The sequence below is a fragment of the Pinus tabuliformis genome, chromosome 2_1 (genome assembly GCF_031772625.1).
Source record: "Pinus tabuliformis cultivar Carrire ecotype Pingquan chromosome 2_1, CPIR1, whole genome shotgun sequence".
Lineage (NCBI taxonomy): Eukaryota > Viridiplantae > Streptophyta > Pinopsida > Pinales > Pinaceae > Pinus > Pinus tabuliformis.
The window spans coordinates 766,364,725-766,390,313 of NC_142299.1; the positions used below are offsets into that span (position 1 = coordinate 766,364,725).

At 39.1% G+C, this 25,589-nt stretch overlaps 1 protein-coding gene across 1 annotated transcript in view; it reads left to right on the forward strand.

The window, feature by feature from the left end:
* The window catches only part of LOC149202831 (translocon-associated protein beta (TRAPB) family protein), a 36,274-nt gene extending 11,051 nt beyond the window's left edge, over positions 1–25,223 (forward strand). The window contains exons 2-6 of the mRNA XM_089403270.1: positions 23,918–24,016; positions 24,111–24,219; positions 24,328–24,399; positions 24,585–24,590; positions 24,712–25,223. Of these exons, the coding sequence (XP_089259396.1) occupies positions 23,918–24,016; positions 24,111–24,219; positions 24,328–24,399; positions 24,585–24,590; positions 24,712–24,831 (406 nt within the window). The 3' untranslated portion in view covers positions 24,832–25,223. The remainder of the gene's footprint in view (positions 1–23,917; positions 24,017–24,110; positions 24,220–24,327; positions 24,400–24,584; positions 24,591–24,711) is intronic.
* Positions 25,224–25,589: the final 366 nt, after the last annotated feature.

Genomic DNA, 25,589 nt, shown 5'->3' on the forward strand with positions numbered 1-25,589 from the left:
TCTCCGTGAGTTTAATGCAACTCTGATTATCACAGTAAATCACTGAAGGTCTCAATGGCTGACCAAATAAGCCAAACAACATATTGCGAAGCCATATGGCCTCATAACTAGCTAGATTGGCTGCCATATACTCTGCTTCCGCTGAACTCAATGCTACTGACTGCTGCTTCCGGCTGAACCATGACACTACTGCCGAACCCAACCCAAAACAGCACCCTGAAGTGCTCTTCCTATCAGAAGCACAACCTGCCCAATCAGAATCAGTGTAACCTGCCAATCTCACTCCATCCCCCTGCCTGTAGTCCAGACCATAATCCACTGTCCCCTGCAAGTACCGCAAAATGTGTTTTGCAGCCACCCAGTGAACCTTCCTAGGCTCACACATAAACTGACTCTTCGTGTTGACTGCAAAACAAATATCTGGTCTAGTCTTGACCAAATACATCAAGGAACCAATCAGCTGCCTGTACAATGTGGGATCCACCAACTCGGAATCCGAAGCATGAAGCTTCTTCCAGTTGGTGATCATCGGTGTCGACATGGGTCTATAATCCTCCATGTGGAATCTGCTAAGAATGTCCACAATATACTTCCCCTGCCCTAGGGAGAAATGCCCCTCCTCCTGCCACACCTCCAAACCCAAAATGTAATGCATCAAGCCGATGTCCTTCATCTCAAACTCTGCCGCAAGATCTCTCTTGCAGTGCTCTATGAGTCTCTCTGCACCTGTAATGACCAAGTCATCCACATACAGCACCAGAATGAGAGGCTCCTCACCTATCACAATAAAGTAAAAGTTCGGATTTGCCTGACTCTTTGTGAAACCCAACCCCTGCAAGTATGTATCTATCCTGGAGTACCAAGCTCTGGGAGCTTGCTTCAAGCCATAAAGGGCCTTCTTCAGTCTGCACACATGGGACTCCTTCCCATGCACCTCAAAGCCCTGTGGCTGCTCAATGTACACCTCCTCCTGTATGAAGCCATTGAGAAATGCAGTCTTCACATCCATCTGGTGGATCTTCCAACCCATCTCTGCTGCTATCGATATAATGGAGCGGATCGAAGTATATCGAGCCACGGAAGCGAATGTCTCCTCATAATCAACTCCCTCTACCTGGGAGAACCCTCTAGCCACAAACCTCGCTTTGAATTTCTCAATGCTGCCATCTGCAGCATGCTTTACCTTGTAAAGCCATCTGGAAGTAACCATGGATTTGCCCTCAGGCCTCGGCACCACCTCCCAAACATCATTCTTCATGATAGAAGAATACTCCTCCTGCATGGCCTCTCTCCAGACCTGCTGGCTAGCTGCCTCCTCATAGCTAGAAGGCTCAGAGTCAAGGATGCTGGTAACCATTGCCATATAGCTACAAAACCTCTCAGGTGGTCTACTCTCTCTGACCGGCCTCTTCGGCTCAGCAACAGATGTGGCATCTCTCAAGGTGTTCTGAAGCCACTTGGGCTTCCTCTTCCCTGAGCGCACTTCTCCCACTGGAGAATGAAACTCCTCCTCCTCATCATCATCAGGAGTCTGAACTCCTGATTGTCTGTCTGCTGTCCTCCTGCCTGCCCCTGAACCTGTAGAAGCTGAGGTACCATGTGAACTGTCCATCAGTGGACTCCCTAGTGAACTGCTCTGTGAACTGCTCTGCATGCTGCCTGGAGCACCACGCCTCTGGCTCGGTGAGCCACTGCTCACTGACGGACCTGATATCCTCATAGATGTACCTCCAAATCCTCCTGATCCCTGCCCACTGTATCCCTGCGACTGACTCAATTGCTGCTGAGGGTCTGGCTGATCCAGATACTCTAACTTCCGTGATCTCCTAAAGGCCTTGTCCTCCTCGAACTTCACATCCCGCCTAACAACAACTCTCCTCTGTGCAAGAATGTAAATCCGAAAGGCCTTTGAGGTCTCACTATAGCCCACAAAGATACCCTTCTCTGCGGTGGGCTCTAGTTTGGTCCTCTTCTCCTTGGGTATGTAGGAGTATGTGATGCACCCAAAGATAGGAAGATGACCAGTATCAGGCTTCTTCCCAGAAAAGGCCTCCTTCGGAGTCATGTGCCCCAAGGCACGATGCAGACTCCTGTTCTGCAAATAAACAGCTGTGTTGCAGGCCTCTGCCCCACAAGAACAATGGCAACCCCTGATCATGTAACATGGCTTTGGCAGCCCCTACGATGGATCTGTTCTTCCTCTCCGCAACCCCGTTTTGCTGGGGGTTGTAAGGAACAGTGAACTCCCTCCTAATGCCTGCCTCCGCACAATAGTCAACAAACTCTCCAAGGGTGTACTCTCCCCCATTGTCCGACCTCAGGGACTTGATCTTCCGACCTGTCTGTGTCTCCACAAGAGCTTTGAACTCCTGAAACCGCTTGAAGACCTCACTCTTGGTCTTGAAGAAATAAATCCAGGTCCTCCTGGAGTGATCATCAATGAATAAAACATAGTACTCATATCCACTCAAGGAAACATGAGACATCCGACCGCTCACATCGGAATGAATCAAATCAAGTATCCCAGTCGCTTTGCTGTCACTGCTGGGAAAAGGGGATTTGGCAAACTTGCCCATCGCACATCCTCTGCAAGTATCAAAGTTATTAGTACTGAAATCTGGCACACCTGTAGTGATCTCCCGCAATGTCCTCAAGGCTCCATGATACATATGTCCCATCCTGCGGTGCCAAATCTCACACAGCTTAGAACTGCTAGCTCTGCTGTCGATACTACTGCTCAATGCCACAAGGGACTGGAATGCAAACTTGTACACCTTTGCATGGCGTACACCTATCACTCTAGCTGAATCAGCTGGAGTGCCCCTGGGATACATCAACACCTGTCCTCCCCTGAACAGTACCTCATATCCTCTGTCCTCCAAAGCTGAGACGGATATGAGGTTCTTCCTCATCCCTGGCACATAAAGAACATCTGACACCTTCAAGGGAGGTTTGGACTCCCTTTGAAATGTCAGTGTCCCCACCCCGACTGCTCTAACAACTCTGTCATCACCGAGTACTACCTCTATATCAGTGCCACTCTTTGAAAGCTCTGAGAAGTACTCATGGACTCCTGTCATGTGACGTGAAGCCCCACTGTCCACATACCAGATACCTGAAGATGCTCCGCTAATCGAGGGAAAAGCATGCTCCCTCTGAACCTGTGTGGCAGGTGATCCTGCACTAGAGGACTCATACGCAGTGAACCTAAACTCTCGGTCAAAACGAACTGCAAAGTCCTCAACCTCTGCTGAAGCTGCCATGTTTTGGTTCTTCCCCTTCTTCTTCTTCTTCTCCGGACACACAACTGCATAGTGTCCAATCTTTTGACAATTCCAACACTTCACCTTGGAATAGTCCTTTTGTGTGTTATCCTGTTTACCTTTACCTTTGCCTTTGCCCCCACCATTGCTTGTGGAAGCCTGCTTCTTCCCTTTGCCTTTCTTACCTCCTGCTGAGAGTGCTACATCCTCATCCTGCTCAACTGGCTTGGCTGCCCCAAGCTGACCTTTCCTGATCTCTGTCTGAATGCAATCATCTCAAAACCTCTCCCATGTGGGAAGGGTCTCACGTGCACAAACCCCATCAGCAAAGTTCATCCATGAACGGGGGAGGCCATTCACTGCAATCCGCACCAACTCAGTGGGTTGAATGGCCTCTCCAATTGCTGCCAACTCATCTCTCACATTAGTAATCTTTGTGAGATATCCAGCTGCACTATCATTACCCATCTTAATAGTCTTCAGCTTCTCCTTCAGGACCATTTTCTGGTTCTCATTGATACTCTGGTAGAGATTGGACAACGCTGTCCACATCTCATGGGCATTTCTCTTTCCTCTCACATGAAGAATGCAATGGTCTTTGACTCCATCTAGAATCAGTCTCTTACCCTTGTTGTTCTTTTTATTATACTCAGCCAACTGAGTGGCATCAGTAGGCACAACAATAGGGTTCCGTGTGGTATGCACCATGATGTTCTAGACTTCTGCCTCCTCAAAGATACTCTGCATTCTCTCCTTCCAAACGCTGTAGTTTGTATGCCCATCCAGCCTATCCTCCACCCTCAATCCCAATGACATCCTGCAGTCCTAAAACTGAAAAATAGCATTGCTGTAGTAAAGATAAAAACTGCTGTTTGTGAAAAATCAGCTTGCTGGAATTTTTTGAGTGAAAAATCAGCAAGCTGTAATTTTCCTCCTTGCTGTCCCAAACTGCGCTTCACCACTCAAGCTCCGATACCATGTAAAAATTTCTGTTTTCCCACCCCGGTTTTCAGTTTCACTTTATTTCTTACATATAGTTAAATGCCCATTCCCGTATCCATACATTTAACACTGAAAAATAAATTTTTGCTGACAACACAAATTCTGGAAATTTTACAGAATGCTGAAAAATGCAGAAATAAAATTCAGCAGTTACAAACAGCCATTAAAACACATTTAAACACATAGATTTTTGGTCAAGGTGACCCTGGAAAAACCCCCTACAACTCTTGGGGAAAACCAGTTCGAGAGCTCTTCTTTATTTCTGAAAATTGCCTTTTTACAGTGAGAAATATTCAGCAAAAAGTCAGCAAGCAAATTTACAACTTATCTCTTTTCCTGTGCTTCACAGCAATCTGGAGATTATAGCAAACAGGACAGCAATAAATGCTGTACGGCCTCCTTGACTTTCGTGCCCACTTTTAGCATTAAATGCTGCTGTACGGCCAGCATTAAATGCGCTGTACGGACTGCAATAAATGTGTTGTACGACCTACAATAAATGTGCTGTACGACCTTCGTTTTGGGTGCAGAAAAATCAGCAAACTGCTCCTCGATTTTTGTGCAAACCACTCCTTGAAAATCGTGCCAAAATCTGCTTTTCACTATGTGCTGAATCAGCTATACAAATCTACTCAACTGCTGCCTTGGAATGTGTGCCAAGCTGCTGTCTCCTTCTCCTCTCTGCTCAGAAATCTCTCCTGCTCTCTTTCTCCCAATCTGCTCATGAAAGAATGAATGACTTTTTCCTCCTTTTCCTCTTTTAATCTAACTCTAAGTGACTTTTGGGTGATCCCTAAATCCAATGGCTGAAATAGATTGAGATCTATGGCTGAGATTAAATGCTCATTTAAATCTCACTTTTTATTTTTTTAATTCACCCCACTTTAATAAAGACCCACTTAGTCATTTATTTCCAAAGTCACTTTTCCTTTCTAATTTTTCATTGACTTTATAAAAGTCATTTTAAAATTAGACTTTAGTAACTTTATCACTTAAAGTCACTTTTAAATTAGATTTAACTTTATAAAAATTATAGTCACTTTAGGAGAAAAATTAAATTCTTTTGGACACTTTTCCCTAGGCCAAAGATCAAAGCCTTAGGGAACCACCTGTCCTCTGGTACCAAATTTCAACAAACCATACCTTACTTTCGGAATGTTGTGGTCAAAGGTAAACCTATTATTCCATGTCAAAGGGCTGAATCGAAGGGCTAAAATAATTGGAAGAATACCTATACTATAATTGGGGCATATATACACAGGAATGAACTTAATGGTCTGACATTCCAGATTTGAATGTTTTTTGACCACATATTCTTAGGCATTATGCAGTTGCTCACTAATCGATATGAAAAATTCAGAAATAGATGGTCTGACTCATCAATTTTGCCATTTATTCGTGATTGCTGACTGCCATTTCCACATTGAGCTTTGGAGATATGATTAATTTGTTTCTTCTGTCCCTGCCACCAGTGTTATAAGTTTAAAACTTTAATATTTGTTTGTTTGATGGCCGAGTTCTCGATGAAGGGAAAATAATTTTACCCTAGTCAAACATTGCGTATAGGTACTTAGTGTTATGAATCAAAAGTTGCAATCTGATAATTTTTTTAATTTTGAAAATATGTAAAGTTGTAAACTGATGGATTTAAGAAGCAACAAACAACAGCAGTAACAATCATAAAACCCAGCAATAACAAATTCAGCACTAACAAAAGAAATTCCTTTCCTTCAGTATCGACACTGTTCTTGGCCCAACTAATCTCTTGCAAACTACCTGCAATATCACACTCCACAATATCCCTTGATCTCATGTGTAAAAGAAAAGAACAAAGAAATATGTTCCCACATTAGTAGTATCACTAACAAAGCTATCCAATTATAAGGTTTCCATTGGACCTATAAATCACTCTTGGGCCTTAGTTCGTGTAGTCTCTGCTCTTGCGCTTAAGAACGGTTTTTAAAGTCAAACTGCATACCAGAGGAATCCATGAAAAAAGGAACAATCCTTGATTAACTTATGCTTGGTAGCTACTAAACACTAAATGTAGGTGGAGTTGCAAGGATCTAATGAGTGAGGGACATTAATGTAAGCATGCATACCAAGAACCGTTAATGTGAGAATACATAAGAGTAGCCATTGATGTGAGTATGCATACCAACAACCATTAATGCGAGAATACATAAGAGTAGCCATTGATGTGAGCATGCATACCAATGACCATTAATGTGAGAATACATAAGAGTAGCCATTGATGTGAGCATGCATTAATAACTCCTTAAGCTAAGAAATGAACAGGAAAAGATGTTCCCATGTAATTATTATCACTAACAAAGCTAGCATAGATCCTTCTTAACCCCAGATTTACAGACAATGAGAGGGATTGAATTTTTTTAGTAAAAACTGTTGTTCTTTAGTAGACCTGTGATTAAAATGGATCTATTTTAGTTTATTTATTTATTCATTTTTAAAGGCCATTTTTCCTTTTCTTGACTTTTGAGGTTTGTTGTCAAATATCTTCCCATTTTAGTTTAGCTACCTACATGACACACACATCTCATTCAACCTGAGCAGTAAGAGCGCCTTGCTTCTTTCTGCACAAATACTGCATGCTAGTCCAATTTTACAATCAATTTTTTAGGAAACACCCTCAACTAATCTGGAATGTGTTCTAACACCTGTTTATGGCCTTCGCATGACACTAGAACATTGCGGCTTTTATGGTACAATGAAGCTTTGCATAATCTAGGAAGCAAAGGACTGAATGAAAATAAAGGGCTTGTATGGGAGAAGATGGCTCTTTGATTAATACTGCTGCACATTCCAAACATGATGCAAGATATTCTGTTGTGGTTGTTGCTACTTCAAGTTCCTTGCTTCCTGTTGAATATGTGGATTCTGTTTTCTACCTTTGTAGTAGTGATTGAGTCACATATTGAAGTTGTGAAACTGAACAGGTTGTAGTGGTTAAAATTATAAAGGCTGTTCTGCAACCATTGCCTTTTGCACGTCTCATTTGATTCCTGTCGCAGTGTCTGGTCCTATTTAAACCATGAAGTGCCTTCTCCCATTGATCTTCACCCATCCAACTAAAAGTTTTATTCATGGTTCCCTTATCATCCTTAATACTAAAATCTTTTAAACAGATTTTCTGTCATTCTTCCTCTATCAGCAAATATATAGGTTCTTGGTTTCACCGTAAGAGGTAAGCAACCACAGAATGGGCAGACTATCCCTTTTGCGGTAATTGTGCTGATAACAGAGGTTATTATAGATGTGAGACTTCTGATTCATGTGTGTAGAGGAGTGACATTTAAACTTTGAATTCGGCTTATAAAGTGCATGCCCAAGATAATTTACTGTGGTCCAAACCAAGTTATGAATGCTGAAACATCCTCAAGCACTTTCCGAAAGTCTTGTTTTTCGATGACCAAATTTTGACTGTCTCTGTTGTCATTGTAACTGCTTTAGCACCTTGTCTCTGAAAACCAATACACTTGTAGCTAGTTGTTGGAAGCTGGTTCAATTTGAGGAATAATGCTTGGAAAGTTGAATAAAGCATTGGATATAGGTCTTAAAACAGATCCTGCTCTTCTCATTCAGGTAATGTATTTTCAATCAGTTCCACAGTGCCTTCTCTATGGTAAATCAGGTCAAGGACATATTGCCGACAAAATGCATCTTTTGGTCTGTCTGCAACAATTTGAATGTGGTGTTTCCAGTCCTCAAATTCTATTAGTTGTCTTGCATGTGTGCTTTTGCTTTCCAGTTTGTTGTCGCAAAACTTGGAGACAATAAGTGGCATAAGTTCATCACCAAGGGCTAATGCATTCCTCCCAAAGGGCTACATGTTGAACCTGTGTTTCTTCCCATCTCAAATTAGAGTCATCCCTAAACTCTATGTAATAGTCATTTCTCGAATGTTGACTGATTTTTCTTTTGACATGATGCATTAGCGGACCAGTTTCTGTACTAAAATGGGGGTTTTTGGTGATTGAATCCCCAATGAAATGAAATCTCCTTGCATATGAGCTTTACCCAAAATCAACAAGAAGACTGGTTTAGGCTTCAATTGATGGATTCTGGTTCTGGTTTTGCATAATTGGTCCAAAATCAACAAAGCTGTCATCCTTTCTTTTGTGACAATGAATTTGTAGATCTGATATCCCACCCCTATGAAATGAGACTGTTTCTCATCACTCTCAGGGAGAAGGCAATTGAAAAGCTTTCTTAAGAGGCAAATGTAGTCACTAATTAGTGTCTAAATTTTTCCGTACTTTTGCAATCAATTTGATGTTACAAACAGTCAATCAAAACAATTATAAAAAAGAAACAGGATGTCCTTAAATATTGTTGCCGTACTTTCCAATGAATAAATTCCCTATGAACAACATTCTTAGATGAAGGCAATGAAATATAATACATTTGGCCATATTGTCCCCGTCTTTTGACGAGAGTGATGATGCAACTATCCCCAAGATTTTAAGGGTTAACACTACAACTGCACCACCTAGTGAAGGTCCATACATCACAAGTTGCCAATACCTTTTCTCTACATATCTGATAACTCAGTGTTCAATGGGGACATGTCCCCCAGGGTGGGGTGCACACATCCCACACTTCCCACACGTCAGGGATGGGGGGATGCTTGGGGAAATGTTTCCTCACGTTCCCCTTTTGGGGAGACATGGGGAGATGCAAGGAGAAACGTTTCCCCAATTTGGGGGGTGTGTTTTCCCAAAAGGAGTGCTTGTGGGTGTCCCCCCTTAGAAAGGGTTAGGTGTCTCATTTTCATCCTTTTACTTAATCTTTGACATTACCATTAATTGACTTAGGATGTTTGTGCGTGGTTTTGAGTCTTGACATCATTGGATTTCATATAGAGAAAGTAGAATTTTAGATCCCGCTCAAAATCCATTGGACTTAACAGTTTTCAGAATTTTGGGATTTAGGGGGGTTTCAATGTTTTTGTTTGATTCTATCATGTATGAGGGTCTGGAACTAGCTTTTAATCAAGAGCACAAGCCCAGAAGCACCCCTTTTGAGGTGGGATGTGCCCCCTCAATTTTGTCTAATAACCCTTGAAATAAAAGAAAAATTAAAATTAAAACTAAGCACCCCTTTTGAGGTGGGATGCGCCCCTTCAATTTTGTTCAATAACCCTTGAAATAAAAAAATTTAAAATTAAAACTAAAAAGGAAAATATATAAAAAATATCAAAACCTAAACTAATTTGCAATCCCTAGCTTACTCATTTGACTTACGAAACTTACCTGTACTCGGCTTATCGCGTGGCGCTATTTGACTTACCAGTTAACTGTTGTCTCTCCTCCCCTGTGACTCTCCTTCAATGCTCATTGTCCATTTTATTTTTCAGTTTTTAACTTTCGAGTCTTGACTCTAGATATCGATGACCTTAGACTGATTCTTTGATTTGTCACTCTTTACTATTTTTGAGTTTGAGTTATATCAATTTACTGTTACAGTCTTCAAACTTCAGTATCTACAATAGTCTATTTTGCTTAGTACTAATTAGATTCTAGAATGATGAATGATGAATTTAAATTTTAAATCAATTTAGTGTACTTGTACATGTCCTCCCTGTGCGTCCCACCACACTGGCGTCCCCCCTTTCTTGAGTCTTGGTGGAACATAGGTATAACTCTAATATAGTAATGCCTTTAGGTAGACGCATGAAACCCTTGTGTGCAGCATTTTTGGCCCCACCTTTTTGTGTGTGGCTCTTCATGTTTGGGGTTCCTTGGTTGGAAATAGCATAGCTGCCCCCCTTGTGTCTTCATGAAGTATAGCCCTTTACAGTATGTTTGCATCCGATATGATATCCTTATTCTGCTTGGTTCTAATGAAATAATCATAGGGTGTATACTATATTACAATAAATAGGTACCTATGAGCACATGTTCTGAAAATGGCTGCATGTGTTTCAAATATGACTTGTCCACCAAGATCCGCCTTGAGTTGGTTTAACCTTTTGAACCATCTCAGATGCAGGTTAGAGATTAATAGCTTGATTAACCTCAACTGATGGTTCAACTGAAACCTCTTTTCCATTATTAGCCTTAACAAAATGCTGAAGTTAATGTTGATAAAGCATCCATAAGGCATCCTCAACTTCTAGAGTGTCAAATCTGTGATCTAAGGTGTTGATTTCAGTCTGATGATCGTCAACATGATCTGTATTTTCACATTCAATTGCTGCTTCCTCTCTTATAGAGTCTTCAAGTTCTCTTTGATCTTCTTTATATTTCAAGAGATTTTCATCAATTCTTTATTATAAGATTCCCATAAGATTGAATATTCATCAGTGAAGCTATCAACCACTCTACCCCTCTGCTTATAACTTCTCTACATCTAGATAAATATGTCATCGCGGGCATTGCTCCCAATAGGCCAAGAAAGTGACTCTGATACCACTGTTATGAGACAAAATATGGATCTGATGTTTTTTTTTGAAATAATGATAGGTGCTAACAGCAACAAACAATATAATCCAAAAAATGGTAGTAACAGTGGTAAAAACCAACAACAGCAGATTCAACACTAACGACTTAAATTCCAGCAATTTTCTAGCAGCAGATTCTATAGCACTAACAGCAAAAGAGAACCAACAGTAGATACAGGTAACAACACTTGAATACTAAAATCCTTAGTATATAAAGTCTGAAAGATGGAAACTTCTTTGAAGAGATATGGATGTGTTATGTTCCTTTGTGCTGAAGATGAATAACAAACAATATAATCCAAGCATATGTCTGGGAAAGCCCAATACTCTATTAAATCCAAAACCCTTAAGGTAAGGTAACACCATAAACTAATCCTTTTATGGAAAGATGAACGCTTGTTCGAGTGCCTCTTTGAGGAGGCAACCACCAAATGAGCAATTCTCCAGTACAATAACAATCCTTTAACCCATAAGGTCTTCATCTTTATTTATAGTTACCCAACAAACCCTAACCACTAGTGTAGCCTATATTAATGACTCAGGTGATATTACATGTATTGAATGCTAAGTTGATAACTACATGGCGGGCATTATTCATTAATAACTACATAGTGGACCTAATCCACATTATATTAAATGGCTTCTATCCTATCATTACTTTAATGGGCCCTTAGGCCTCCATTACATCACTAGGGGAGATCCCACCATTCAAAGAAGCATTGCCATCACCACTTGTACCTATGATGTATCCCCATGAGACAGGGTCTCATGTACAAAATGTGTCCATATGCTTGGGTCACAAGTACTAGTATTGTTCTCAACCTAGGAATTAAACAGTCCAAGTATAAGTTGGAGTCCCATGTATTGGTGTGCAAGTTGTTCCCCATTGATGACACATGAAATGGATAAATGATTGAGTGCTCACTCAAGATGCTCAACAAGTTCATATGGATCCAAATAATCTTACACCTAGATATTAGGACAATCTAGAACATAAAGATGCTTTGTATAGTCACAAAAGGGTGGTTGTGGATTTGGAGAGAAGGGTGGCAATGTTGTGAAATGTTGAGGAAGATCATTAAAGGATGGAGAACATGTTCCAACAATGTAAAAATATGTAGGACGCATGTGAAGCAATCAGAAGGTTGGAACTTGGGAGAGATATTAAAGAAGGTTACTACAGAGAAATTTTTGCATGGTGTTGTTTCGAGGATTCTTGTGTGCAATGGTAAATGGACATTTATCATTATGAGAAGATTACTTTTAGCTTCTCCTTGATGAACATACTCTATGATGTGAACCCTAGTGAGGGAAGTCATGAGTAGGTTATGACTATTGATTCTTAGTTTGGATCTACTCTAATGGCAATGCTTCCTCTAGATCTGTAACGACCAATTTGCAACTATACAAATAATCTTTTTATTCAAGATGGTTCCAATATCTAAGTGGAAGGATTTTTGGATCAATATGAACTTGATGAGTAGCTTGAGCAAAACACTTAGTTGTTCTTTGATTGTATGCACATAAGTGGGGATCCATGTGCATTCGTACATGGGTCTTGGGTTTATCGATGCATTTCTTGAACTACTTCCTTCTTAACATAGAGGGCAACATTAGTACTTGGGATTAGGGCTTACAAACACATTTCTTGGACAACTTCATTCTAAGTGTTGAAGACAATGCCTGTACATGGGACCTTGCTTGGGGAAGGTACATCATAGTGTTGGTTTTAATCTTGTACAATTAATTGTTGCAAACATATTCGTAATAAAAATAAAAAGGATGGAATGTCACACACACACATTTAACACAAATTTCACATTGGAAATCTAAACCTGGGAAAGCATAGTTTTTTTATTATATTATATTTTTACATTGTTAAATACAATATGTATATCTTGTGGCATCCATAAACCCTCAATCTATTAACTTTGGATTAGAATACAACTGTAGTTCCTTAACTAGAATTACAAAACCATGGATTAAATCACCATGCACCACAAAACCACTAAAAGAAAATCATTGAGTGTCGAAAGTCGACCTTCGAGCAGAGGGGGCTACCACTCTCCCTTCAAGCCCTGCATTGCACTCAATGCAATTAGCCACGTGTGGGGCTAGTTGTTCAATGAATATAACACATACCCAATGTTCTCCTACTTCTTGTCTTCTTTGCATACATGGGCTCACAAAAGTACATGATCAACAATTTGAGGCAATAATGCCCATTGTTTCTCTACACCAAAAGAACTTCTTTGTGCTCACATATTTTTTTATTGTATTAACAACATTCTTCAAAGTGTCCTTTACTAGCAACACCTTCTTGTCTTTATTTATATCTCTCACAAAGTGGTACTAAGAATCATTAGTTGGGTTCTTCGCCTCAAAGATTACAATCTCATTGTCACAATCTATACTTACAACTTGTTGTACGAGCCCAAATACTTGAACACAATCTTTATAACCATATTGCTTCCTTGCCTGAATGAGTGGAAGCCATGTATTTGACTTTCTTAATTTAGAGTACCACTACAAATTATCTCTTGTTCATCCAACTAATTGCTCCTCCAAATAGGTTAAACACACCCTTCAATTCAAACTTTATTTTCTCTAGTTCTTTCTCTCTAGGTAGGACTCCCTGTTTAACATCATCTTTGATTCTTTATAAATACCATATATCTGCCATACACAACCTTCTTAGCTTTTTGGTTCCAAAGCTTATAACTTTTCAAACCATCTTTATATCCAATAAAGATACATTTTTCAGCTTTATTATCCAACTCACTCCTTTTTTCCATTGGAATGTCTACATGCCTTGAGATGTTTAAAAGGGTCTCTTGCCAGTCCATACCTCATGTAGATTCTCGTCAACCGACATTAATGAGGGTGATTGATATACTAGGTAACATGTAGTATTCACCTCCTCTAGCTAGAATTCTTGTCCCAACTTGACACCACCAAGAGTGCTCCTTGCTTACTTCATCAACGTTCCATTCATCCTTTCTACAACTCGATTTTGCTAAGGTGTGTATGTAGTAGTTTTTTGCCTTGCTATACTACACCTCTTATTGAATCTTTTAGATTCATTCCCCCAGAATTTCCCCCCATTATCTGTCCATAGTACTTTAATTTTCTCCTTTGTTTGATTCCCGACAACAGTCTCAAATTCTTTAAATTTGTCAAAGACTTCTGATTTCTTCTCAGGGAAATAAATCCATGTATTCCTTGAGCAGTCATTTATAAATGTGACATAGTACACAAATTTTCTCAGTGTTGGAATTGACATAGGTCCAAACACATCACTATGCACTGAATGCAATATTCCCTCTGCCCTCGTAGCACTAGAGGAGATTCTAACCTGATTTTGCTTTCCATATAAGCATTGTTTACATAAATCAAAATCTAGAGAGCAATTAGACATACATTTAAGCATATACCTTTACACGTAGTATTTGAAGGCCCTTCTTGTTGATATGCCTCAATTTTTGATGCCACAACATAGTCTTTTCTTTGGATATTATAGGAGTTTTTCCTTCTTCAGCTCCACTCTTAGTAGCAATGGAACTATTGTACCCATCACTAATAGTGCTTTCCATTAACTTATACAGAGCTCCAATCCAAACTCCCCTTGACAATACCATTGCTCCTTGAACTATCTTGTAGCCTTCCTTTTCAAGCATTGTTTTTGTACATGCATCACTCATCTTGCTTACAAGAATCAAATTTTTGGCCAATCTTGGGATGTGTAGAATATCGAGAATTGTTCTAATCCTTTCATCCATGAGCTTCAACTTGACTTTTCCTTATCCCATGATGCTGGTTGTTGAGTCATCTCCTAGATAAATATCATTGCCATCTTACTTTTTATGCTCATAAAACCACTCTCTATGAGGAGTTATATTAAAAAGATGCACATGAGTCAGCCAACCATGCCTCATGATTTGCATGTGTTTGAAGAAACGAAGTACACATGTCTCATGATTTGCATGTTTGTTTGCTTTTGTAGGAACATCATTAGATTCCTTCCTTTTGTAGGAACATCTCTAACACACTTTTTCGAATTTTCTTCGAGGTTTAGATATTCCTCTAGATTTACATTTCCCACTTTAATACTTATTTTTATTTCCACCTTAGGAGTGTCCTCTTATAGAGAAGGCTTTTGTGTTCTAACTTTCTGTGTTTTTGTGTCCCATCTTCTTCGATAAAAAGGATGAGACTATTTCATCAAAATTTAAAAATAGTCGCATTACTGTGGCAACAACTACATATCCCAAAAGTCTAGTAAAGAACTAACAAACTGATACACTTGTCTTCATTTGACATCTTAATATCAATAGGAAATAGTTGAATTATCATAGTATTGAAGGTGTTCAAATACTCTATCACCAAGTCTCTATCCTTCATCCTTAGGTTATACAACTTCTTCCGCGGGATCAATTTGTTGAACATGGACTTGTTCCATAATGCTTTTGTTATAGCTTCTCTTGAAACATTTAGTAGTATTGAATTTGAAAGTCACAACTGTTTTGTATTCTTTTCCTTTCTATCCAACTTGGTTTAGTCTTTTGTTGACATCACGTCGGTGCATCTATTGGATTCACAACTCAAAACTTTTCTCATTGAATTTCACAATCTCTATCTTTGAATTGCTTTCCATTTCCTTTCACTATAAGAATGTATGCCATAGATCTCCCATTGTAACAAGGTTTTGTATAGGCATGAGCCAAAACCCTTTGCCACAAAGGCATCCCCTTGAATCCAAACTACTTTGATACAAAATGTTGGTTTTAATCTTGTATAACTAACATATCTTTAATAAAAACATAAAAGAAAACTAGAAATATTTTAGTGTATTATATCTTTACAATGTTACAGTACAATATATATATCCTAAGTCACAGGACACATCCCTCAGGGTCACATGTCTCATATTTCACGTGTCGGACGCGAAATATGACCTAAAACATGTCCAAAACGTTTTTTTATCATGTCCTCCAATTGTGACACACGTTTTCGACGTGGCAAAAATGTGCCCTAATGTTTTTGCCCCTTAGGACACGTGTCCCACAAAAGGTCACTCATAAAGCCCGCTCATTGTTCATTTTTTTGGTTTTTTCGGTCATTTTTCATCATCAAAGATTGTTGGAGTCGTTGCTGTGTTGCAACTTGGTCATTGTTTGCTCGTTGGAGTCGTTATTGTGTTGTGTTAGAAGTTCCTTTAGTGATTCCCAATTGTCAACTTCACGTCAACCTGGGTCTTGGATAATAGCATTCATGGTTTGGAACTCGTGGTTTGGGGCTTAAACTTCTTGTTTTTGAGCGTGTGGGGACCAGGTCAACATTTTCTTGTATTCCATACGCCCATACCTATATAATTTTTGTCAATGTATTCAAGAGCCTTTTCAGGTGTTCGCTGCCATACATGATTTTTAACTTTTGAAATAGCTTTCTTCATGGCCTATATAGCTCAATTCATATGCTTGTTCTCTAAATATCCATCCACAAACATTTCCCATGTTTTGAAATTTGGTTTTCCTCCTTTTTCTAAAACATGTTCAAGAAAGACTCTGCGGCTTGCCTTTTCAATCATTCCTTTTGTGATATAGGCATCAATTAGTACATTGGGCACTCTGATATCAGAACTTAGGCCATTGAATTCCCATTTTTCAAAACATTTTTTGATTCCTTGCATATCTCCAAGTTTGACCAATAAAGAAAGCATGCATATATAGCCATTGTATTGTTTTAATTGCAAATTTCAATGGCTACAGAGAGTTGACTTAAATATATAGGGCTCTACCTAGTTGAGTCTGTCTTGCAATTGCCCACATTTTCCAGGATGTGCAACTTGAGTAAGTCAGATTCATATACTAGTCAACAAGAGAGCTAAAACTGCCGAGAAAGAAAATATTAGTGTCTGATGTCATATGTGCCATATGCAGAATGCCCTTGTTGAGATCCTTGATTTGGTTCTTAATCTGTTTAATAAGTTAATAACATGAAGATTCAAGAATGAACAATGAACTGTGAGCAATTAACACCATTGATGTATTAAATTAATAAACTAATACTATATTTCAGTATAGTATTATATATATATATACATATATATAAAACGTGTCCCTCGTGTCTTGTTGCTGGGGTCGCTATGTTTCGTGTCGAATATATATATATATATATAAAACTTGTCCCTCGTGTCTTGTTTCTAGGGTTGCTGTGTCTCGTGTCGAATACTCGTATTTACGTGTCCTCTGTGTCTTGTTTCTTCGTGTCATGTGACTTAGTATATATCCCATGACATCCATAAATCCTCAATCCATTAACCTTGGATTACAATACAATTCATAATTTCCTTATTGAAATTACAAAACCATCGTTTGAACCACCATGCGCCAGGAAATCACTAAAAGTAAAAAAAATTGTGTAAAAAAACTATCAAAACAAATGCTAAAAACCACCTTTCTCTTTCTTCTCTTTGGGGGGCTTTGCCCCTCAAACCCCCAAGCATTGTGGAAGGGGGGGGGGGGTGGAGGGAGGTAGGGTCGCCCTTTGTGAACACCCCCACCCCAATCCAAGCTCTGCGCAGTGAATCACAAGGTTATTCATGCAAAGAATATAACAAGTACCCAACACATAGTTACACTTGTTGAGGGAAACACTTCACGAAGAGATTAAATATGGTCGGATTTGCCTTAGTGATGTTATGGAGGCCTAAGTGCTCATTAGATATTATGATCGGTTGCATATGGTGGCTGTTTTGTGTAATGTGGACTAGGTCCACTATGTAAATTATTAAATAAGGCCCACTAGGTAGTTAGATGGAATGGGCCTTGTTGTAACTCTCAGAGACAGTTCTTGGCTGTGGGGGGAACTAGTGCCCGAGACATCTTCAAATTGGATAAAAATAATTGAAATTAGTGGCTGGAAGGACAAACCATGAAGGCTTGTAACCAAAACTTCTCGTTTTGAAACCCTAGCCTTCCAAAGCAAAATGGCCAGAGAAACTCTAAGAACTGTAGAACACTGGACTAGAGTAGTGGATTGAAGAAGAATAGAAAACAAAGTCCAAATTAGGTACTTAAGAATCTAAATTTAAACTACTGCAGAAAGAATAATGCAAGACTGAGAAAATGTGAATGGGGTTCCTGGATGTGGAGCGCTTCATTAAGGGCTTCAAGATTAATTGTCATGAGTACAATTAAGTAAATTCATTAAAAATTAAACTGAAGCACCAACTGCATCTTACACTTTCTAGAAGAAGAAAAGACATGGATGAATACTAAGTCATGAGAGAAAAAATAATGGCTGCAACTTCCCAAAACTGGAATCAAACTGTAATACATTATTCAGACTTCACAGATTTTCTGATTGCAATACCTCGTCATGAGGACTGTACTCTGAACCCCTTCAAAATCACCTTCTTGGATTTTTATTTTTGCCCCCTAACCTAACTGTCAAGATTAGTTTCAAAACTGATTCTGAGAACAATTAAGAAAAATGTTTCTTCCATTTGAAAAGTTTTGAAATAAATAAACATATTATCTTAATATTATATCTATATATATCTATATATATATATATATATACATAATAACTTCTACCTCTTTAGATTTACAATACAAATATTAAAAACATTGAGATTTTAAATTAAAACAAGATCAGGGCAGTGTTAGAAGAATCACTGCACCTCTATGGAATCTGTAATTTCCACCTTGGGGATCCCAGTTATTGATTTGTAACGTTTACCAACACTTGCGGGTTTTGGTGTAATGGCAAACCTCCACATGGTATCAGAGCCTAGACCCAGGTTCGATTCCCCCGAGTTGCGTTTGAGGGGAGGTGTTGGAAGAATCACTGCACCTCTATGGAATCTGTAATTTCCACCCTGGGGATCCTAGTTACTGATTTGTAACGTTTACCAACACCTGCGGGTTTTGGTGTAATGGCAAACCTCCACAGGCAGGCCCCATGGAAAACCACACACAGTTTGGGAATCACATATCGCCTACGGAATCACTTGCGGCGATTTCGGGAATAGAAGAGGGTGATGCCGGGACAAATCCTGACCATTGATCTGCAAATGAACTGCCATTGGGACCAAAGACTAGCCCACATCAAATACCCAATGCTACATACCAATATCGATTGCCTGTTAGGTAACGTCGTGGCCCATTTTGGAGGACGCAGATCAACATCCTTGCCCTGTCAGGATTATTTGCAAACAACAATTCTTTTATGTGATCCTAAGTTGGCTCTCAGTTAATAACTAACTTGTGAGTTGTATCATAGCGCATGCACTCCTTGTGTTGCCAACCCAACTTTTCTATCACAACTTCGTCAAAGCTAATGCCTCCTTCAAGCTCAGGTCGAGCAGTTAGCCAGAACATTGTAATAGTGAGATCTTTCATGCTTTCCGCTGTGTGCTCATGAGGATAATCAATATTTTTGCACACATCCCATGTTTTCTGTAGTACATCACAAAGCCTCCCAAAGAGATACTCCATTTTCCTCTAACTTGCACTGATATAGATCTTCGATAAGTGGTCTGGCAAGAGATACTCCATTTTCCTCTAACTTGCACTGATATAGATCTTCGATAAGTGGTCTGGCAGGAGGAGAATGATAGAAAGCAATGAAATCGCCAGGCAACTGTCGGGGAAAAGGAAGGTTTCACGAAATGAGATTAACAGCAGAGTCGAGAGATTGAATCATTTGGTTCCCTTCAACGGAACACTCCCCTCTTCATCTTCCTTGTCATTATTATTTTATTGTCGATGTTGTCGTGATCAATGTTTTAAAACCCCAACTCCGACTCCAACTCGGTCGGCTTGATTTCAATGACTCGGTCGTTGTAAAATATACATAAAATATTTATTTTTTTTTATAAAAAAAAACATAATTTTAAAGATTTTCATTCATGTTTCCAAACATACAGCATTAGATTATAGAAAGAAGACAACATATGATCAAAGTAGGCTCATGAATATATCCATTATATCAAAATGGCACCCAGTGCACTGTCCAATACATACATGATGATGATATAGAGATAAAAAAACACATAACCAAGGAGGCTAGAAATGGCGTTATCCTCCAAAATAGATTGTAAGTCATCAAGGAACTAATACAAGGGTCCAAGAGTGTTGCTCCTCACTCCAAGAAAGTCCCAAAGTGCATGTGTACATCTTCAAAAGGTGCATCCTCCACCATGATGTCATCTAGGAGAGACCCTATGTCACCCTTTTCAAGCATGTGAGTGACATGGCACCCCTAAGGGTAAGCATTGGCATCAAAGAGGGATGTGCTAGCCCTCCTAAGTCATCTTAATGATAACCATCCTCATTTGTGCTTTGGAAGAAGGCATCATCCACCAAAATAGGGTCAAGGCCAGCTAGTGGGCATCTTCAGTCCATTTGGGCATATCATCAAATAGTCCAATGTCCAAGCTTTTAAGTTTAGTGTTTTAGCATTTGGAGGCTCATCAAGGGGTGTAGCATCACGTGGAATCAACTCAAGGCTCGATGCTCATCTTTGGAGGGCCAAGGTTGGGGCCACAAAGTTAGGTTTGCTTTAAGAAAGGGGCAAAGAACCTATTGGAAGGTGTTGAAGAAGAATGAAGCTATCCCTTAAGGAATCTCTACTACATATGTGATACCACCTAAACAAACCTCCCACGATCAAGCGAGAGACTTATTTAGGGACAAAAAACCATTAAAGTATCATCGTGAAAACCTTGGAGTCCCCCAAAAGCAAAAAAAGTAAAAAAAATTGTTGTTTCTTAATTCACAGGCCGCTGTCATCCAACCCAGCCGGCCGAACCATTTCACTGGCCGAGTCGACCTGGTGAGGCCTTGACTCGGACCAACTCAGCCGAATCGGTTCCAAGCCGGCCAAATCTTAAAACTATGGTCGTGATTTATACGATGCGATGAGAAATGCCTCTATATGTTAGATCATTTTATATCTTGGTACGCACGATGCTAACATTATAATCGACAAAAGGGATACAAAGAGGAGACACTGCTAGCGCCTTCAATTGAATGGTTGACCGTCATATTGCCACCCATCAGAACCAAATTGGTGAATCCTTGAAAATGAGTCTCACTCCTAAAGCGGAAATACAAATCTTATGCACGGCTCCAATCTCCATAGGCTCTTTCTGTTCTTCAATCATCTAAATCCAATTCTTCATCTTGTTCTGCTGGGTGATTATCGTGTGCTTTGTTACCTGTTTCTTCTGATTCACCTTCACTGACTAGTTATTGAACCCGCCCTGAATTCGTTTCAACATCTTCAGAGTGAACTTCCTCATCCTTTTCGCTTTTCTAACAGAGCCACCATTCTGTGTTTCATCCACTCTGGACAAATGTATTCACCTCCATATAATTTGTGATTCCTGGGATCTCTTACTGGATTTGAATTAATAGCTGAGGCTACTTTCACGAGTACTCGTATTTAGATGTTCATGGACAAAAAATAGCCAAGTATGGTTTGGTTTGTAAAGATGATCGCGAATATCACCCAAAAGTTTGACAACAACTTTTCTGTCAGCATGGAAGGTCTTTAGAGAAGCTGATTCATAAAGGCAATGCCCCATCACCAAGCTTGCAAAACCTGGCCGACCATTTCCTTCACAGTCAAGTCCAGGAAACAAAACATCTGCTTCCACGCAGACAAAGCAATTCGTGAGCTTGCATTTTAAAATCTAAAGGGGTGGGCTCTGGCTTTTTGTCAGTCTCAGCTATCCAACCCTCTATCTCATGGGGATATTTTGGCCTAGCTGTAACTGTATGCATATGTCCAACTCAAAACACATCTACATTCAACTATTTGTAGCCATGCTTCCGTAACGAACTTCAGTGAAAAAACAGGTTGACACTGTTTATCGCTAAACTTCTCAATCTGTACAATTTGCATTTGCAGGTAACATCATAAGGACCACTTCCCATAACGGAGCCCACACTGTACTCACAACCAGTAGCTGAACACCACTTGGTCTTTCTATTGTCCTCAACATATGATCTAAAAAGATACCATGTATGCTTTGTTCTATCCTCATCAAATACTTAAGAAAAGACCATATCTTCACCCGCAACAACGCTAGATGACGGGTCTGGGCATCGTAAAGGAAGGCATTTGAAACCATCATATATTTAGGTATGAACGTAGCCTATCCAACATGCATTACAAAAGTGATGGCCACAACAGTCGGCTTCATTCTGCTACGGAGGTAGCAATTGAGGCATATTGCACATAGCAATTCCTTTTCATATGATCTAATCACCACAATAGGCTTTTCCAATAACCCCACATCCATTCTAACCTTCTCCTTGTTTACAAACCATTCATCGTTAACCTTACTAATACTCCACTTGAAGTCACGCAGAAGAATTCTGGCTTCCACTGTAACATAGAAAGCACTGTAAAAACAATTGTTTCGTGTCAACATGTGGGTTTTCTGCTTAAAGAGGTATGTTGAATGTACATCGCTTGAAGGTGGCAACAGAATGTTCAAACATATTTCGAATTCTGGAATAATCCTGTTACCACTGGAAGAGACCAACAACTGTGACAACTTGCTGTCAAAATCGTTCTGTGTATTTGTGCAACAATACCACTCTTGTCGCTATTAGTTCGTGAGATAAATAATGGAGACCGCTCTCAACTATATGGGCGCATAAAAAATTCCTACATTATCCTCCATTTGTCACGTTACACTTAGAATTGATGTTTATATGCAATCACATCCCAACAACTCTTATGCCTAAGTAACTCTTTATGATGTGAGCATGCATAAGTAACTCTTGATGCCAAGAAAAGTACCAAAAAGATGTACCATAGTTCAAATCTCAGAAAAGTGGCCGGTTCACTCTTCCCAGGTGGCATAGTAGAACAATTTTTTCCAAAGTTGGAATCAGATTTGGAATCATTTGAGGGTCAAAGCAGACTTGGATTGGAATCAGATTGGAATCGGCTGATGGCTTTGTTTGTGAACCAGTTAACTAAAAAATACATAAATATAAAAGTTCTATAAAAAAATGTGTTCATGTATATCAGTGTAAATGAAAATCATTAAAGATCAACTATGCAAAGTCTGCTCATGTATATGCCATATAAGGGTGAATATAGAAAAATGGCACCGAGTGCAATTCATTTTTTTGCGTTAGTGATTTTTTTCTGAATTTCATTGTCAATGAATTCAGATATGAACACAAGCTGGGAGACCTAGCCTACCCAAAGCTACCAATGCCGGTTCAGCTGGTTTTTAAAACACTAGGTAGAACCACCATGGCCATTAAGTTGGGCTCGGTGGCCTCATGCCCCTCTGAATTAAAAAACCACAAAAGGTATACCACCTTCGGGTTATGGCCTTAGGCATTGGTCTGCTCATTGTACGGCGGTGATAATAACATTTTTTCTAAGCTGGACCCACTCAATAGTACATATCTGAGGAACTATAACTAGGCACCCAAGAAGTAACTATCATGGAGTTATTGGTATTCTTGGTTATTTGTTTTTGTTGTGGGTTTTGTATTTGTTTGATTACTATTTTGACCATGTTCTGATTGTAATGGTTCTTGCTAAGGTTATTTGTAAAGGTTTTGAGTTTTGTTAGAGAATCAAAGATCCAGAAAACATGTGAGCGTAATTGATTAAAAACCTTACAGCAATTATTTACATGTTAAAAATATTTTTTTCTTGCATGCGCAAACCAAGATATGGTAAAATAATCAAACAATGTATGTACCCGAACATCATAGCAAAACTCATATAGTGTGTTAATGAAAATTCTAATATTACATAATTTATTTCAATCTTTAATAGCAGTGGCCCTTCCGTATAGGGTAGTAATTTCTGTATTCAAGCTTCTGTGATCCATAATGAATTAAGCAAAGTCTTTCGGTAGAAATTTCTACCAAAATACTTTGCTTATTTCAATCTCTTATGCTAAAGAGACTGACAAATCTAATAATGGCTTGTAAACTTCTCGATGTTCTGAGTGTGGTTTTGAATAAAGAACAGGGTATTTCCCTGTTAGAGAGAATGAATAAATAGGCCATCTTTCATGGATAGGTGATTTTGTTAATGCTTGGTTCTGATGATACTTGTCTCAATCTTGAAGTTTCTAACTTATTTTTTGCTGTTTTTGGATTCAAAACCTCTAATTTGTAGTGTGCTTGATTAATTTCAGTACGGCCTACGATGCGAGTCTTATCGATGATAGCTGGCCCAGTGACACATTCAGTCTTGTCAGTGGTAACACATCCTTTACTTGGGACAAACTTGATGTGTAAGTGTAAAACAATAACTTTGCATATAATACCTTTCTGAATTTTAGAAATGAGAAATGTGTTATACAAAACCTAACAGTGGGAGATTTGCAGTGGTGCTTCTGTTTCCCACACCTTTGTCCTGGAGTCCAAGGTCAAAGGGATTTTCTATGGTAGACCTGCAGTGGTGAAGTATCGAGTGGCAGCCAAGTCAGTGTTACAGGTTTGTTGACGAGTAGCGCTCTACATTCATACTCTCTTTTACAATGCAATTTTATCCTCTTATATTTGGAACGTTATCATATTAATGAAGCACCTCATGATTTTGCAGGAGGCTTATTCAACCCCAATTCCACCTCTGGATATACTTTCAGAAAGACCCCCAGAAAAGAAGTATGAATGGGTAAGTTCCTTCGAAGACCTAATTAATAATTTCAGAGAAGTATGAATGGGTTATTTAACCTCTCCTTCAAGGATCGGTTTGTATTTGTTTTAGTTTTAGCAGTGTTTGTTATGATGCTTTACTGTGAAAGGATATTACTTATTTTATTGCCTCTTTTGCATGGTCGCGGTTCCAACCCATGTCAGGCCAAGGTAAAGCTCATCCACTTTCTATAAGACATGCTTAGACATTTTTAATTGCTGTAATAAATAGTCTTCTTATTCAATGCCCGAGCTTGCTTTTGATATCTCCAATCTCGTGTTATTTGTGCAGAAACTGGCAGCCAAGTATGGACCACTTACGTCCGTCCTTACAATCGTTGTGGGGTTTATATACTTATTGGTATCCCCATCCAAACCTAGTAATTCTAAATCAAGCAAGAAAAGGCGGTAGGCCATTTGTTCATATATGTTAATTTGTGATATTGAGAGTCCAAATACGTCTGGACTACGTTCTTCGGCCTTTTAGTGGACGCAGTGCTTTATGCTGTTGAGGGTATTTTTTGGACTTAGTATATTGCCAAACAAAAATTTTCCAGAATTCAACAGTGGTATCTTTCTCTACTATCAAATTTTTTACATAAGCCCTACAAAGGTTTCAGTTTACTTTCACCCCAGGTACTAGTTGTCTACAAAAAAATGCTTTACTTTTTTGCATGAATAATGCTTAAAATTTTTGTCAGCATATTATCATTTTCTGAAGAAAACAAACGTATATGTCAGAAAATGTTGATAGTTAACGTCGAAAATTAAATTGCATAAATTTTCAAAGCTTTGTTGTGTTTATGCTGGTCAAAGTCCTCACACCAGCATTTGAGCAAGCTCTGTTGTGTATACCACAAAGTGGATACTTAAAATTTCTTAATATTAACATCCTCGTTCCAACTAAATCTCAAATTGCCCCGCCACATTTGAAGGAAAGTTTCAGTCTATTATCTATAGATGATTAATTTGCCACTGCGTATCGTTGACTCCGTGTTGAATAAAATGTTATTTTAGTTATTCATTGAAGATGTAAATTATTATCTACAAATGATTAATTGTCAATTGTATATAGCTCATTCCATGTTGAATAAAATGTCATTTTATTTATACATTGTTGTTCAATTAAAACTAATCGATCTTAGTGTTAATTGTTGATGAGTAGTCACA